Here is a 16799-nt window from a genome sequence, read left to right as displayed (position 1 = left end):
CTTCTTCCGGTCGCTCATCCGAAAGCCGCCCCGAGATTATGATCACATGCTACATCGGGCCAACGAATATATAAATGTGGAAGAAGCGCAAGCCGCTCGGAAAAAGGAAACTCCAGCCGAGCGCGCACCTGTTCATGCCGAGCGGAAACAGCACGCCGCTCAGCAGCCACCCAGAGGACCGAGGGCCGAAGCAATTCGATCCCCTCACGCCAGATCGCACGTACAAGAAGTGGCTGCCGCCCGGCACAAGCCAAAGAAGAGGTGGACCCCTATGTTCTGCACCTTCCACCAGACGGATACGCACAACACGAGGGATTGCCGAAGCCTTCCCTTTGTGTCCAATCCTGTTCCTAGGAAAGCCGAACGACGGTCGCCTCCCATCGGCAGGAGACGAAGGACCCAGGACCGAGGGGCGACATCAGCAGACACCCGATCGACACCGATCTCCGAGGCGGGAGAATCGCGGGCGTCCAGAGAATGGTCACGACCGTCGCTCGGGAGGAGGAAAATAGGAGCAATACTTCGGGGCGAGATCAGCTGGTGGGCCGGCCGGAGGAGACTCCAACCGAGCCAGAAAGGCGGGCGTCCAGATCCACGCAGTCGGCTGCAGCCAAGAGCGGGCAAGTGGACCGGAAATCACTTTCGGACCGGGGACTTAGAAGGAGTAGAAGTACCCCACGACGACGCGCTGCTCATTAAAGCGGTAATAGCAAATTACACCATTCACCGCATATTTGTTGACACAGGGAGCTCGGTCAACATCATATTCAAGAAGGCGTTCGATCAGCTGCAAATTGATCGAGCCGAGCTGCTGCCCATGACGACCCATGAAGTTCAAACGGTCGGACAAATCCGGCTGGCCACCTCGCTGGGAGAAGAGCCGCTCAGGAGGACCAGGACAATAAACTTCGTGGTGGTCGACTCTCCCTCATCCTACAACGTCATTTTGGGACGACCGGCGCTCGGCGAATTCCGAGCGGTTGTCTCAACCTTCCACCAGAAGATAAAGTTCCCCGTGGAGGACAAAGTAGGAGAAGTGCGGGGAGATCAGCTAGCAGCTCGGCGGTGCTATATAGAGATGATCCGAGCAGAAGCTTGTTCCGCTCAGAAGGCGCCCCGAATTGAGGTACACGCCATAACCGAGAAACCTCCTGCTTTAATTTATGATGAAAAGGAGGAAGTCCAGATCCATCCGACCCAATCGGAGGCCACGACTTTTATCGCCTCTGATCTGGGGGAAGAACAGAAGGAGAAGCTGATTCAATGCCTCCAATGAAATCATGATGTCTTCGTCTAGTCGACACATGAGTTACCTGGAATTTCGCCGAGCCTAGCGCAGCATGAATTGCATGTCCGACCGGACGCTCGACCAGTGAAGCAGAGAAAAAGGGACTTCAGCGCCGAGCAGAATGCCATTATCCGGGCGGAAGTGGAAAAACTTCTGAAGGCCGGCCACATACGCGAGGTGCAGTTCCCGAGCTGGCTGGCCAACGTAGTCTTGGTCTCCAAGCCGGGCGGCAAGTGGAGGGTCTGCATCGACTTTCGAGATTTAAACAAGGCATGCCCCAAGGATTTTTATCCTCTGCCCCGGATAGATCAGCTGGTGGACTCTACGGCCGGCTGCGAATTAATTTGCATGCTTGACGCCTACCAAGGATATCATCAAGTGCCGCTCGCCCGGGAAGATCAAGAAAAAGTAAGCTTCGTAACGGCCGACGGCACATATTGTTACAATGTGATGCCGTTCGGATTGAAGAATGCCGGGGCCACCTATCAACGCTTGATGAACAAGGTGTTCAAGGAGCAGATCGGGCGGAATCTGGAAGTTTATGTGGACGACATTCTTATCAAATCCGTCCGAGCGGCCGATCTTTTCAAGGATATGGAAGAAACCTTCCGAACGCTGCGCAAATATGGAGTCAAGCTAAATCCCCAAAAGTGCCTGTTCGGAGCCAAAGGAGGGCGTTTCTTGGGGTACATAGTGACCGAGCGGGGAATCGAAGCAAATCCCGGCAAGGTTAAAGCACTGCAAGACATGCCGCCCCCAAGAAATACAAGAGAAGTGCAAAGGTTGACCGGTCGGATAACTACTTTATCCAGATTACCGGAGCCTGCCATTCTTCAAGATCCTGCGCAAGGCCACTAAGTTCCAGTGGGATGAAGAATGTGACCGAGCATTTGAAGAGTTGAAGACATATCTTAATTCTCTGCCAGTGTTAGCCAAGCCGGTCGGGGGTGAGTCACTTTATATGTATCTGTCGTCAACTGAGCATGCTGTAGGCTCAGCACTTGTGAGGGCGAACGGCGAAGAACAGCCGGTGTATTTTCTAAGCCACATTTTAAAAGATGCTGAATCTCGTTACACCGGGCTCGAGAAGTTGGCCTTTGCTTTGGTTCTAGCCGCTCGGCGCCTTCGGCCGTATTTCTTGGCTCACACCATCATTGTCCGGACGAACAGTCCACTCGGAAGAGTATTGTTGAATCCAGAAGCGTCCGGACGGCTTATCAAGTGGACGACAGAATTAAGTGAATTTGACATCCAATATCAGCCCCGCTCGGCGATTAAAGCCCAATCCTTGGCTGATTTTGTGACCGAAGTGCAAAGGCCAGAGCCGGAAGCTATGTGGAGAATATATGTGGATGGATCCTCCACTCGGCTCGGAAGTGGGATCGACATATTACTACTCTCACCTCAGGAAGAAAAGATGCACCTATCCGTCCGGCTAGATTACAAAGCTACTAACAATGAAGCAGAGTATGAGGCCCTTATAGCCGGATTGCAGGCGGCACGACATGTGGGGGCCGGTCGGGTAACTCTCTATTCGGATTCACAGTTGGCCGCTCAGCAACTTTCCGGCACCTTTGAAATCAACTGTGTTCGGCTTAAACTCTACGCTGAGGCCTTTGAAAAACTCAAAGCTACTTTCCGAGAGGTGCTTATTCAGAAGATCCCCCGAACGGAGAACCAGGCTGCCGATGAGTTGGCCAAACTCGCGAGCTCAATAACGGCGGTCGCCATTCAGCAGCCAATTGAAAAAACGCTGATGGTGGCGCATGTCGACCGGATGCAAGGCCTCGCGTTTCCAAGTGACTGGAGGACACCTATTATAGAATTCCTCCGTTCGGGCACCACACCATCCGATGAATATGCAGCCCGGCTCCTCAGAAGAAGAGCCGGTCGGTTTACACTCATCGGAGATCAGCTTTACAAGAAAGCTTTCTCGCGTCCTCTGCTAAAATGTGTAAGCTCGGAGGACTCAGCTTACATCCTCCAGGAAGTACATCAAGGATCATGCGGGGGTCATCCGGGCGGACGCTCATTGGCCAAGAAGATCCTCTTGGCCGGATACTTTTGGCCAACTTTACAAACAGATGCCGCTCGGACAGTATCTACATGCCTTTCATGCCAGAAGTATCACAACTTCTCCCACCGACCGGCAGAGGAGATGAAGGCATCAACCATCTCATGTCCGTTCGATCAGTGGGGAATGGATATTGTGGGTCCATTTCCGATGGCGACCGGGCAGAGGAAATTTTTACTAGTGGCGGTAGACTATTTCTCCAAGTGGGTGGAGGCCGAGCCGCTGGCAAAGATCACTGAACAAATGGTTAAAAAATTCATCTGGCAACACATCATTTGTCGGTTCGGCATCCCTCGCCGACTAGTGTCCGACAACGGGCGGCAGTTCACAGGGAAGATGTTAGAGGATTAGTGCAAAAGCTACGGCATTGAGCAACATTTCACGTCCGTGGCCTATCCTCAGAGCAACGGTCAAGCTGAAGTCGCCAACCGGGAAATTCTTCGTATTCTGCGCGCTCGGCTCGACCATTTGGGAGGGAGTTGGCCGGATGAAGTGCCGAGCGTCTTGTGGGCCATCCGAACGACGCCAAAAGAAGGGACGGGAGTCACACCGTTCCATTTGGTATATGGCGGTGAGGCTGTCATACCGGTCGAAGTCGGCGTTGAGTCAGCCCGGATCCAGAGCTATGATGATGACAACGCCGAACGAAGAAACATGGAGCTGGACTTGGTAGAAGAGGAGAGGGCAAAGGCGTCCGTTCGGCTAATGGCATACCGTTAGCGGATGAAGCAAAACTACAACCGACGCGTAATTCCCAGATCGTTCCAAGTCGGCGATCTTGTCTGGAAGAAAGTCAAGCCGGTCGGCGACGTCGGCAAGCTTGAAGCTCCATGGGCAGGCCCTTTCAAAATCATCGAAAAGCTCCGCTCGGGCGCGTATTATCTGGAGGACGAGGACGGACGGCAGCTAGATAGGCCGTGGAGCGCGAACCACCTCCAGCCTTACCGGGCGGGGTGAAAGGTGTATCACTGTAAATCACCCTGTGGTCCATATCGTTGATGGTCTATTGCTTCCGAGTGGTCGCCGTCTGGATCTCCTTGTCTCGCTGCTTAATCATTGTTTCAAGCCGAACGACCTTGCTCGCCAGATCAGAGGCTCGTTTCCGTTCGGCTTCTAGCAATTTCTTGGCCTTCTCCAGAGCGGCCGTCGACTGCCTGGCGTCCCCCGCTGTTTTTTGTTTCTTCAGTTCCTCCTCCAGCTCGGCCAACCGATCGCTAATGGCGATCTGCTCCACCCAGTTCTGCTAGCAAACACGAACAAGGTAAAAACTTCAAATAAGAGAGAGAAGAGGGGGAAGGGCTATACCCCGGTGGCTGATTGAAGGTTGCTGTCGCCGAGCTGCCCGGGAGTCAACTTAGCTATCCGACTCCGAGCATCTATCCAAGCTTGTGCGAGAGGGCCCGTCAGGGTGATCATCTGCTCAGGAAACATCGGCCGATCGGTGGCAGCCATGTACGCCTCTGAAGGGAGGCGCAGAACGGTTTTAAGTAAATTCTGGCCGCTCGGCCCGCTCTGAGATGGCCCGCCAGCAGAAGAGGTGGGTAGCTCGCCTAAACGCCTGAGACGTCGTCGAGTCCTCGAAGGGCTGGACGGCGGCACTTCCAAGCTGGCCCTCGGAGAATCCTGAGGGGTCGGGGTACTCTCGAGAAACCGTTCGCTCATCAAGTGTAGAGGCAGGTGCGGATTCCGGTCGCCGGCGTTTCCGAGTGCGCAGCGGCACATCATCGGCCGAACAGCCCTCCGCTTCAGCTTCACTCGCAGGTTCTCTATTGCCCGTGGCCTCATCAGGAGGGGCAGGGGCGTCCGGGGCTTCTGGGACCGTTGGCGTCCCCTCACCTTCTTCGTCGGCCGGATCAGCCGGAGCAATGCCCCGTTCGGCGGCCTCCTGGCTCGTCACCGCCTCAATCCGAGCGGCCTTCAGTTTGAGCTTCTCGGTGGCTCTGGCCCGCCACATGACCTCAGCTGCAGAAGCAGAGAATAAATCAGTTAGAACAAAATAAAGGGGAAGATAGGGAAGCTTACTCATGCTACAAGGCAGATCGGCTGGTGTAGAAGACAAGCCGAATATATGCATTACTCCTGGGAGAAGCATCTTGTCAATGTGGTAGCGCTGACCGACTAGCTGTTCGGCTGCATGGAGATAGTCTGCGTCACCTCTAAACTTGCCGAGCTCCGGTTGCGCAGGCATAGCCGTCTGCCACTTGGTGCGGAAAGTGGGCCGCTCGGGAAAGCGTATATAGAAAAAATGCTCCTTCCAGTGTTTGTTGGAGCTCGGCATATTATCGAAAAGGACGAAGCCTATCCTAGATTGGAAAACAAAGGTGCCCCACTCGGCTTGCTTGGGATAGTAGAAGTAGTGGAAGATTTTTGGGGTTAAGGGAATGCCGTTCAGTTTGAACAAAACTACCACTCCGCTCAGCAACCTAATAGAATTAGGAACTACTTGGCCGAGCGGAATGCGGAAATAGTTGCAAACTTCTAAGAAAAACTTGTGAGGAGGAAAACGTAGTCCGGCCAGGAATTGATCCCGGAAGAAGACAACAGTGCCGGGCGGAGGATCGTTAGGCCGATCGGAAGGCTTGGCTAACACTATTTCGTGGTCGGTCGGTAGGTCATATGCTCGAGTGAGGCGCATGGCGTCTTCCTCGTCGAACCGACTTTCCATGTTCGAGTACCAAAGACCCGGAGCACCGCCGGTTGACTGCGAGGTACTGGTCATGATCGAAAGGCCAGAATGCGGGATAGAAGAGGATGGTTCAAGCAATGGAAGAAAACCGGCTGAAAAGGATGATTAACAGAAAGAAGAATGCGTCTGAAGCGAGAAAAAGGCTCTTACAGGCGAGGAAGATGACCGGAAGAAGCCGTGTGATCGTCGGAAAGTCTGAGAACAAAGTCGCCGGCGAGAGGGGGAATGACAGGAGTCTGGAAACGAAGAAGACGAAATGCGGCGGAAACGAAGTCAAGGGTCTTATATCGCCGCCCAGAAACGATCTCCACCGTCCGATCCAGGTCGTCGACATCGAGGTTGTCATCGGATAAACGGCGGCTGTCCCATCGGAAGTGACGCAACCGCCATACTCTGACAAATGCACGGTCGCCACGTGTCAGCCGGTTACTAGCCGCATTTAATGAGCTCCCCTTACCGTGCGCAGAGCACGTGATGGGTAGTGTGGGGGAACAACGGACATCGATTCCCAGAAAATACAAGGCATGGACAAAGTATCGCCGGACAGACAGATATCGCCGCACGGATGAGCATCTTTATGCCTGGCCGAGCGGCCTAAGGCAATGATCATTGTTCGACAGATCGGCAGTCCAGTCAGTCGGACTTTGCCTCCTTCGACTAGACTCGAGAGGAAGGCAAGTGATCCGGCGGTAAAAATCCGGAACCCCATAAGGAGTCAACGCTGAGGGGAGGTCAAAGGGTCCAGTGGGTCGCCGGAAAAGGGCGAGCCGACCGGGAAATCTGATAGTAAAAGGCACCCTGGTATGGACCAGGGGTCCGACGCTCAAATAAAGCAGTGTGTAATGACCGAGCGGAAGGAGGTGCCGCCCGGACGGCGCAAAGAATCAAGGCCGTCCGGACGACGTTCATCGCCCGCCCGGCGGGCCGGGCACCCCAGTCAGACGGTGGGTAAAAGACGGGGACATCTTCTGACAGCCGTCAAGTCGTATGGCTGTGCCATACTTCTAGTCTGACAACGGGTGGTCCTGCCGTCCCATCAAAGAACATGCTCGGACTGTGGCAGCATGGTGTCAGGTAAGCTCTCTGACAAGTGCATACCGTGGTATGGGTTGCTGACACGTACGCACCTCGGTGGGCGTGCATCAGTTCCTTCTCCGTCCTATATAAAGAGGCTATTACTTCGCCAAAGGTACGCATGATACAAATTTGGCAGCCACTTTCTCCACCACTTACCTGACTTGAGCGTCGGAGGACCGTCGCCGGGGCACCCCTCCCGGCTCGGTTTTGTTGCAGGTTCGCCGGAGCACTCGAGGATCCAGCAGAGAGCGCCACGTGCCCAGCGTCCGCTGACTCTTGGTTCGGACAGGATCAATAGTCTTTTTATTCTATACTTATAGGAATAAGCCCGATCAGCCATTAAAAGTCGAGCAGGTGTTACATCCGGACGAAAATATACATGGGTAGGAATAAACTCGACCATCCGTAAAGGGTAGAATAAACCATAAGCCTAAACAAATATAAACTTAGGCAGAAATGAACTCGTTTGGATATTAAAAGCGGAGTGAAAATTAATTTCGAACGAGGATAGATACGAGTATAAATAAGTATGATTAGCCAGTAAAAAATGAATGCATAGTGGATCAAACAAACTTTAGAAAAAATTAATTTACCTTTGCTTGATTATCTAAATTTTCATTTGTCAGTGCTTGAGAGTTAGCAGTGAATTATATTGGTACTTGAAATGTCATAAGAGGTTATGAAAATACTAGTGCTTGAATTGTTGAAAGATTCCCTAGTACAATAATACACGGGGGATTACATCAATTTAGGGAATAGGTTAGGAGGTCTATTCATAAGTAACCTCCTGCGATCTAGAAAATTAACATGAAGCTCAGACGCTAAATATCCCTTCTCTCTCAATTATTCTATAGCCCTTTTAGCTCCATGAGTGAAAGCTTTGACAATGGATGCAGTGATAGGATCGTTGAAATATGTCGATTCAAGAAGTATATCCTTTCTTTTTTTCAAATCATTCGTCTTCACCCATTTGATAAGTTGCTAATGCATCCTAGGGACTTTTAGCTCAGCCTCTTTGGTTGATGTAGTTGCTTGGGCCTCGGCCAAGGATAAATGCAGAGAGTTCACCTCAACATCCTTGGAGTTTAATTCAGAGACCTTGCTGCTAATTCAGAGGCGTGAGTAGCCTTCAATGTCTACAGCTAGATGGATAGTTGAGTAGTCTCTGCAACTTGTTTATCTAGCTTTGTTTTCAATTCATCGCGAAGGCTAATCTCTGATTGAAGACTTAAGGCTATCTACAGTGGTCTTCCACTGGCTTGATTTCTTGGATTCAGCTTGCAATAATCTTTAAACCTCTTGAAGTTGCATAGCCAATTCTTTTATTTGTCCAAAGGACTGAGTGGAGGATCCTTCAGAGGTCTGCTGCTATTTTAACAGCTCATTCTCTCGGGCTAGACCATACAGCTATTGAGCCACGCTCATAGTGATGATCCATCGCTGTTAAGCATAAGTTGTTAACAATACCCCAAAATAAGAATAGGATAATTGATTGAGGGTTACTTTACCTTATTTTCCTCAAAGAAAAATTTATCCGCCAGTTCAGTGGGAGTAGCTCTTTAAGTTGACATTAGATTTCTTTCCAGATGGGCATTAAAGAACCTCTTAATAATATGGGGAGAGTAGAGGACAGGGAAGTTTGGACAGAGGGCAAGGAGAAAATAAAGAAAGGAGAATATTGGGTTTCTTATGGAGGCAAAGGAATTTGTTTCTGAAAAGTCATAACAAAATCGGGGTTTGAGCTACTATTTGGAATTGGGATGTCCTCCTGAGATTGAATAGGTTGTGAAGTTGCGAGAATAAGATACAGAGAGGACAAAGTTGGTTCAGGGGAAGTAGCTTGGGCACCCCCTAAGGCAACATCTTCAGGGGATAGAGCTCGGATATCCTCCGGAGCGGCATCTTTTGGGATGGAGGATTCTTGTCTTTTAGGAGAAGGCGCTAGAGTTAATTTGCGCTACTTGCGTTTCTCCTTAGGAGCAACCTTTGGTTCCGAAGGAGCATCTTCTGGCAATAGAAGTGAATCTGTAGGCACTTCCCCAGGGGTATTAGTTGATCCAGGTGCGATTGCCTGGTTGATGGAAGCTTCGCCTGAAGAGATAGTAGGTGGCAAGACTTGTCGGCTTGAAGCTCTTGTGCTTTGGCTAGAAGTGTTTCCTCCTCTAGATCAATTCTTTTATCAATCAAAGCTTCAAACACAACGTCCACTATATGAAACAAAAGATGTTTTAGTTAGTAAATAGTAATGATGAAGGCGTCATAACTCACCAAAGGAGTAACATAGTTTCTTTTTAACAAGGCTCAAACCAAATAAGTATAAAAGATCGCTATGTAACCATTTGTGAATGAAGAAACGATGACTAATCAGTCTATTGGAATAATCAAGGAAGGTCGGGTGTGGATAGAGTTTCTTTATATCAGGAAGAGGGGGAAAAGAGGACTGCCATGTGGTAGACTATAGAGCAGGTTTGGGAAAGCTTATGAAGAAGAAATGTGATTTCCAACCTTTGTTGGATGAAAGCACCTCTTCAAAGGAAACCATTTTTGAACATGATTGGAAGAGAAACACTTCTGGTTTTGATTTTTTAGGATAGGAGAACATGAAAAGGTTATGAGGTGTAATAGGAATATCAAAAAGACGAAATAACATATACATCCCACACAAATAGCGAAAGACATTTGGGGAGAATTGTTGTAGAGAGATGTTAAAGTATTGACTTACTTATGATAGGAAGGGAGGTATAGGAAAGCGTAGACCGGCTACCAATTGGTCATTAAAGAAAGTGACACAATTATCAAGAGGAAGATGGGGATGAACATCGGCGCCAGGAATTTTGATACGATAATCCTTAAGGATTTCGTATTGTAGGTGAACCGCTGCTCTATCGGTATTGTCAAAGGATGAATGGTATGAATATACCAAGGGGTAAATGACTCTTCAACAATGAAAGAATACGGAAATAACTAAGGGGTGAGCGACTTACTAAGATCTTAAGGAAATGACGTAACGGAGAAAGGTCAGGAAAAATAAAAGAGCGCAAGGTGTTTGAGAAGGTAAAGAAGAAGAATCGTCGGGGAGCGAGTTAAAGAAGACGAAGTGTTGAGACTAAGGAGTATTTAGGGTTTTTAGGATGATGCAGCTAATAATAATCACCGTTAGATTAAAATGGCTCATGCGTGGAGGATTGCTTATTTACCAAGAAAAATAGCTAGTAAGTCGCTTGTAGAGGAGTACGTAAGGGGTCGTTTCAAGAAACGGGAGATAATGTCATGTGACACTCATCCATGAACGGACATTTATGATGGACATGACAGGTAAAATCATTCCTACGCTAATACGTCACATTTTTGTGCATCCTTAGCATTTTCTTTTTGTTGGAGGACCAATTACCAATAAGAGGATTTTGAAAAAGTTGCTCAGTTCTCGATGAATAATTGAGGAAGAAAAGAAAGTATAGAATAATAGACTAAATAAATAAGTATTGGATACTCATTTGTGAACTTCAGAAAATTTTCATAAATATAACAAGTGAGCAAAACTAGAACTTGGGTCTAGTCAGTCGGCTACACCTCCTTCGACTAGACTTGAGGGAAGGTTAGTGATACGGGTTCTGGTGAGCGAGCCCTTCAGGTGATGTGGAAACCAAAATCAAGAAGATGGGGTGACACCCAAACCTGATCGAGCATAAGGCTCTCTACATAGGTCTGGATGGGAAAAATCGGTCGGGCCAAATATGCTTAGGCTTATCCAGTCTGTATCATATAAAGGGCCACATAAAGGTCGATAGACATAAATCTGGCCGGGACAAAGGGAATCCATCTTTGTAAATTCTTTAATATACAAACGGTTAAAGGGAGATCGGTCAAAATGTAGGGTTCTCTATATACGCTCGACCTGGAAAGGTCGGTCGAGCCTAAAGATGCTTAACTTGGTTCGGTTCCTAAGATACGAGTGGTTAGATAAGGGTCGATTAAACATAAGGTTCTCTACGAATACTTGGTCGGGCATAGCCCGAGCGGGTCCAGAGATACTTAACCTGATATAGTTCTCGATACATGTTTGACCAGGTAGAAGTTGAACAAACATAAGATTCTCTGTGAATACCCGGCCGGGCATAACCCGGGCGGACCCAGAGATACTTAACCTTATATAGTTCTTGATACGAGTTTGGTCGGGCAAAGACTGAATGAATATAAGATTCTCTGTGAATACCCGGCCGGGGCATAGCTCAGGCAGGCCCAAAAATACTTAACCTTATATAGTTCTCGATACACGTTCGGTCGGGTAAAAGCTGAATGAACATAAGATTCTCTGTGAATACTCAACCGGGCATAACCCGGGCGGGCCCAAAGATACTTAATCTTATATAGTTCTCGATACACGTTCATCCAGATAAAGGCTAAACAAACATAAGATTCTCTATGAACACCAGGCTGGGCATAGCCCGGGCATGCCCAGAGATACTTAACTTTATATAGTTCTTGATACGCGTTTGGCTAGGTAAAGGATGAACGAACGTAAGATTCTCTATGAATACCCGACCAAGTATAGCCCGAGCGAACCCAAGATTCTCTTGATATATAGTTCTTGATACACGTTCGATAGGACAAAGGTTGAACGAACATAAGATTCTCTATGAACACCTGGCCGGGTATAACCCAGGCGAACCCAAAGATACTTAACTTTATAAGATTCTCAACATATGAGCGGTTGGGCGATGGTCGATTAAACATAAAGCTTCCTGTGTGCACTCGATCGGGTGAAGCCTGGGCAAGCTTAAATGTAAGCAGTCTTATAAAACTCTCAATATATAATCGGTTTAATGACCGATCGAGACATATTCAACAGAAGCTATTCTCAATGTAAGATTGTCTTAATGACCGACGGAGACATATTCAACAGAAGTTATTCTCAACATATAACCGACTCAATGACTGACTGAGATACATTTAAACAGTAGATATTCTTAATATGCGACCGACCCAATAAACAACCGAGATATATTCAGTAGACAAGCAACCAACAACATTAGAATAGCCTAGCAAACTTGTCAGAGAATATTCCTTCAAAGCTTCTTCATTAATCAGTTACCATGATATACTCCTTGAGGTGTTCCACCAAGGGCCCTAGTCATAAATAACAAAGGAGGTACATCTGGGGTAAAAAAAAAAATCCTTGAAGGATTATTGAACGATATTTAAGTTGTACTTTGCTCATCATCTAACAAATTCTAACAAATCGGGGACCACCTCACAATTGCGGAAGTTATGTAAGATGGTATAAAAAAGGGAATCCTCTCCGCTGGCGAGATAGACAAACACCAATATTTACATCTGAAGCCCTACTTTCCTACATTTTTCTTTACTGTTCTTCTTCCACTTTCCAAGAGAGGAGACTGACTTGAGCATCGGAGGGCCTAGCAAGGGATTCTCCTCCTTTGAACTTAGGTCACTAACGTTTTGTTGCCTCGTCTAACTGTGCGCATGATTGTTGAAGAGTTCCCTTCGAATCTTGAGAAGTTTCTTGTTCGTCGAACCACCACTTATTAGAGCCAGCGTACTGTCTCATTGCCTTCCGACAGGATCAACAAGATTATCTTATAGCCGACCACTAAATTGACTAAGGATGAGAGAGATTTTTTCCGAGGGCAGACATCCATCGAAAATTAATATCATTATACATTATAAAAAATATATCACCCTCTCATTAAAATTAAAATGTCTATATTATAATATATGTGGTGGTAGTTATGAAATAACTGCCATAATCATGTAATTTAATCAGCTACAAATTATTGCTCTCATAGCATAAAATTAATGATAATTTTGAAAAGTAAAATTAATGAGAAGAGATATTTTTTACAACAAGTGAAAGAACTTTTCCATGATTTTAATTTTTCGAAATTTTTTAATAAAATATATGAGGCACTTGGTAAAATTGGATGTTGGGCTTTACATTCCATGAAACCATTGTGCCTGCCGCTTTAGATGGAACTAGAATGTTCCCAGGTGGCGCCCCCTCTCGCCTTCTCGCTCTCTCCAGAAGCTCCTCGACTCGCCCCGCCACTGCTACCCCTCTCTTTTTCTCCACCCCACGCCTGCCTTCCTTCTGGGTCGGCGTCTCTTATCCAACTCAATCAAAGCCTCCTCCGCACTCTACTCGTCGGCGATCAAGTAAGAATAGCTTTCTATCGATTTCTTCATCTGATCAGTTAATCAGTGATTTGGTTCGTGATAGTAGTTATATGGGATTTTAGAGTTCGCATACTTAATTAGGTCAACTCAGCGTGCTTCTGTATTCACTCTGGAAGTGGCCCATGTTTTAGTTTCCGTTGAACTAAAGTTTGCATTTTTCTCAAGAATGAAACAAATATGTACATGCTGCCATCCTGTATGAAGCTCTACCATTTTTAAAACCAGCCAATTAGGCGTGGATGGTTTCCGTACATTCATTGTATTGTTGTGTAGTATTCTTATATGCTTAGGTTCCAGATAGTAATTGATCCTAGAAGGTACCTAGAATAATCCGGAGCGATAGCTTTTCTGATCATACAAGTAAGAGAAATCAATTAGTAAGGTTTGATCTTGCTTATGATTAGCTCACGCTTAAAATTAACATTGTGTTACTATGGTTTATGGAGTCCTTTAAGCCTGTCGCTGCACATGGTAAACCACATAAAGCAATGACTATGCACTATGACGCATTATTATCGGAACATGGTTCATGTTTTTTACATACTAATACTGTTAGCTTCTGTGTTTTAAGGGTTTAATTCTTCAACGGTTGGAAAAGAGTCAGCTGTTAAATCATGCTGCAAAATACTTTTATCAAAATATTGTTTATCCAGCCAATACATGATGCTATCTACCATATGAAAATGCTAGCAACACTTTTCGAACTTTCTCCTAGGTTTTTTTTCAGTCAAAACATGACATTTTTTTTGTATTTTCTGTAGTTGTATAGGTAGCATCGAACTGCTAACATTCTAGTCCACGATATGCTATTGACAACAAGTAAAAAAATAGTATTTCAGTGATGCTCAGCAGCTCTATTTTCATTTAGAATTGTTTTTATACTTTTATGCTGAGCATCTAAACCATATGGTTAAACAGCACCTTAGGTTATGTTGTTAATCGTTATTAGTTGCTGTTTTCTTGGATTCAATTTAATTGTCTCGATGCAGAAATAGACATGTTAGCTTATATGTCACAGTTCTAAGGTTTTTACTTGGTAGACATTGAAGGAGTTTTTTTTATATTAAATTTTTATAGCAAATCTTACATATTATCAACTAACACTGTTTAATTTTAAAAATATATTTTTTAATCAATTGACATACTACTATGGCTTGTTTGATTGTTAGAATAAAACAGAATAGGTTTAATGTATATTTTTATTAAAAATTCATATAAAAATATTGTGTAATGTGTTATAGAAATGCAATTTAGACAATGAGATACATTCTTTAAAAGTATCATTCTAATACACCCGGGAACAAATGTACCTATTCTTATTGTATCCCGTTCATTATCTTGATTTACTTGTGATCTCATTCTACAGGATGGATGAACAATTGTACATGGTAGCATCTGATAGTGAAAATACCTGCGAAGACAAAGGACAATCTGCATTTCATGATGTTGCCGTTGGAATTGATCTTGGGACCTCAAAATGCAGTGTGGCAGTATGGAGTGGTGCAGGAGTGGAACTCCTCAAAAACACCCAAAACCAAAAGACCATGCGCTCATATGTAATGTTTGGGGATGATGTTCCTGTTGGTGGTGCAAGTGAAGTACGGGCATATGCAGAAGATCAAATTTTGTCTGGCAGTGCAATTTTCAATGTAAAACGCTTGATTGGCAGATCAGACAAAGACCCAATTATTCATGGTAGCAAGATCCTCCCTTTCCTTGTTCAGACATTGGACATTGGTGTCCGACCACTTATTGCAGCTCTAGCGAATAATGTGTGGAGATCTATCACGCCTGAAGAAGTACTTGCAATTGTTTTGGCAGAGTTGAAAACTATGGCTGAAATCAAGCTCAAACGTCCAATAAGAAATGTTGTTCTTACAGTTCCAGCTGCATTTAGCCGGTTCCAGCAGACAAGGGTTGAACGAGCATGTGCCATGGCTGGGTTACATGTTCTCAGGCTGATGCCGGAGCCGACTGCTGTTGCACTGCTATATGCGCAACATCAGCAACAATCCTTGCATGAAAACATGGGAAGTGGCTGTGAGAAAGTCGCCCTTATATTCAACATTGGTGCCGGATATTGTGATGTTGCAGTAACTGCCACTGCTGGAGGGGTGTCCCAAATCAAAGCACTACTGGGTTGTACCTTGGGTGGAGAGGACATTCTTCAAAATGTTGTGTATCATCTTCTCCCGAATTTTGATACTCTTTATCCTAACCATGATACAAACAAGATTAGATCTTTGGCGCTGCTAAGGATTGCAGCACAAGAGGCAATTCACAAACTCTCAAGCCAGTCTAGTGTTCAGATAAACTTGAAATTGCCTGATGGTACACAGATAGATAAAATCCTCGACCAATCAGAATTCGAGGATGTGAACAGGAATGTGTTTGAGAAATGTGAGAAGCTTGTAAGGCAATGCTTGTTTGATCACAAAGTATCGGTGGAAGACATTGATGATGTTATATTAGTAGGTGGATGCTCTAGAATTCCCAAAATTAAGAATCTCGTCCTGGGCATATGCAGAAAAGAGAAGGAATTCAATGGTGTGGATGCATTTGAGGCTGCCGTCACTGGTGCTGCAATTGAAGGAGCCATTGCTTCTGGAGTCACTGATCCTTTTGGAAACTTAGATCTGCTTACGATACAAGCTACGCCACAAAGTCTGGGAATTCGAGTGGAAGGTGGGGGATTTGTGTCCGTCATACCGAGAAACACAGCAATACCAGCTAGAAAGGACATGCTCTTCACAACTGCACGGGATGACCAGACTGAGGCATTGATTGTTGTCTATGAAGGTGATGCAAAATGTGCAGAGGAGAATCATCTTATGGGATACTTCAAAGTGTCAGGGATTCCATCTGCACCAAAGGGGACCGTCGAGATCAGCATAAGCATGGACATTGACGCTGGAAATGTGCTTCGAGTGTTTGGTGGTGCGATCGTGCCCGGTGCTAACCATTCTGTTACGCCTTTCATGGAAGTTATAATGCCTATGTTGGATGATGGTCATGACTGGTGCGCGCAGGCTCTTGTGAAGGCTAATGGCTCCCTGGATGTGGCTACGATGCCAAAGAAGTCGCAGCCTTAAGTTAGGGTAGATGTTTATCGGCTGTTGCCAGTGTTTAGTTACGCTTGTTGCTACATCTCCCAGGTGCCTATTTGTCAATACTAAGTTTCAGAGTTCTGTATAGTTCACTCAGACTATTGTGCTAATTGACGCTTGGGTTTGTTTAGTTCAATCAAGATCGTGATGTTCATGTTCCTTGTGTTGTATCTTTCTTGTTGGGAACTAAGTTCTTGTAAAAATCTAGCCGCATGAATTTTAGATAATTAAAATAAAAATTCGAATAAGAAAAATAAGAATATATAAGTATAGATCTTCGTTTCATCAAGAACATGATATAAGAAAGTAAATATTGTAATTATAAAAAATTTGAATGTAGTGAAATTATTATTGTTCTTTGTGTAGAGCTCG

General features: G+C 45.9%; 1 protein-coding gene across 1 annotated transcript; it reads left to right on the top strand.

Annotated features, from left to right (window-relative positions):
• Positions 1 to 13089: 13089 nt before the first annotated feature.
• On the top strand, positions 13090 to 16586 carry LOC122031877 (heat shock 70 kDa protein 8-like). The gene is made up of 2 exons (XM_042591076.1): positions 13090 to 13299; positions 14687 to 16586. Exon 2 carries the CDS (start codon positions 14688 to 14690, stop codon positions 16410 to 16412), a length of 1725 nt encoding a protein of 574 aa, XP_042447010.1. The 5' UTR covers positions 13090 to 13299; position 14687; the 3' UTR covers positions 16413 to 16586.
• Positions 16587 to 16799: the final 213 nt, after the last annotated feature.

The sequence above is a fragment of the Zingiber officinale genome, chromosome 11A, assembly GCF_018446385.1.
Source record: "Zingiber officinale cultivar Zhangliang chromosome 11A, Zo_v1.1, whole genome shotgun sequence".
Taxonomy (NCBI): Eukaryota; Viridiplantae; Streptophyta; class Magnoliopsida; order Zingiberales; family Zingiberaceae; genus Zingiber; species Zingiber officinale.
Note: the sequence above shows the minus strand (reverse complement) of the source record. Positions and strands in the feature narration are given on the sequence as shown.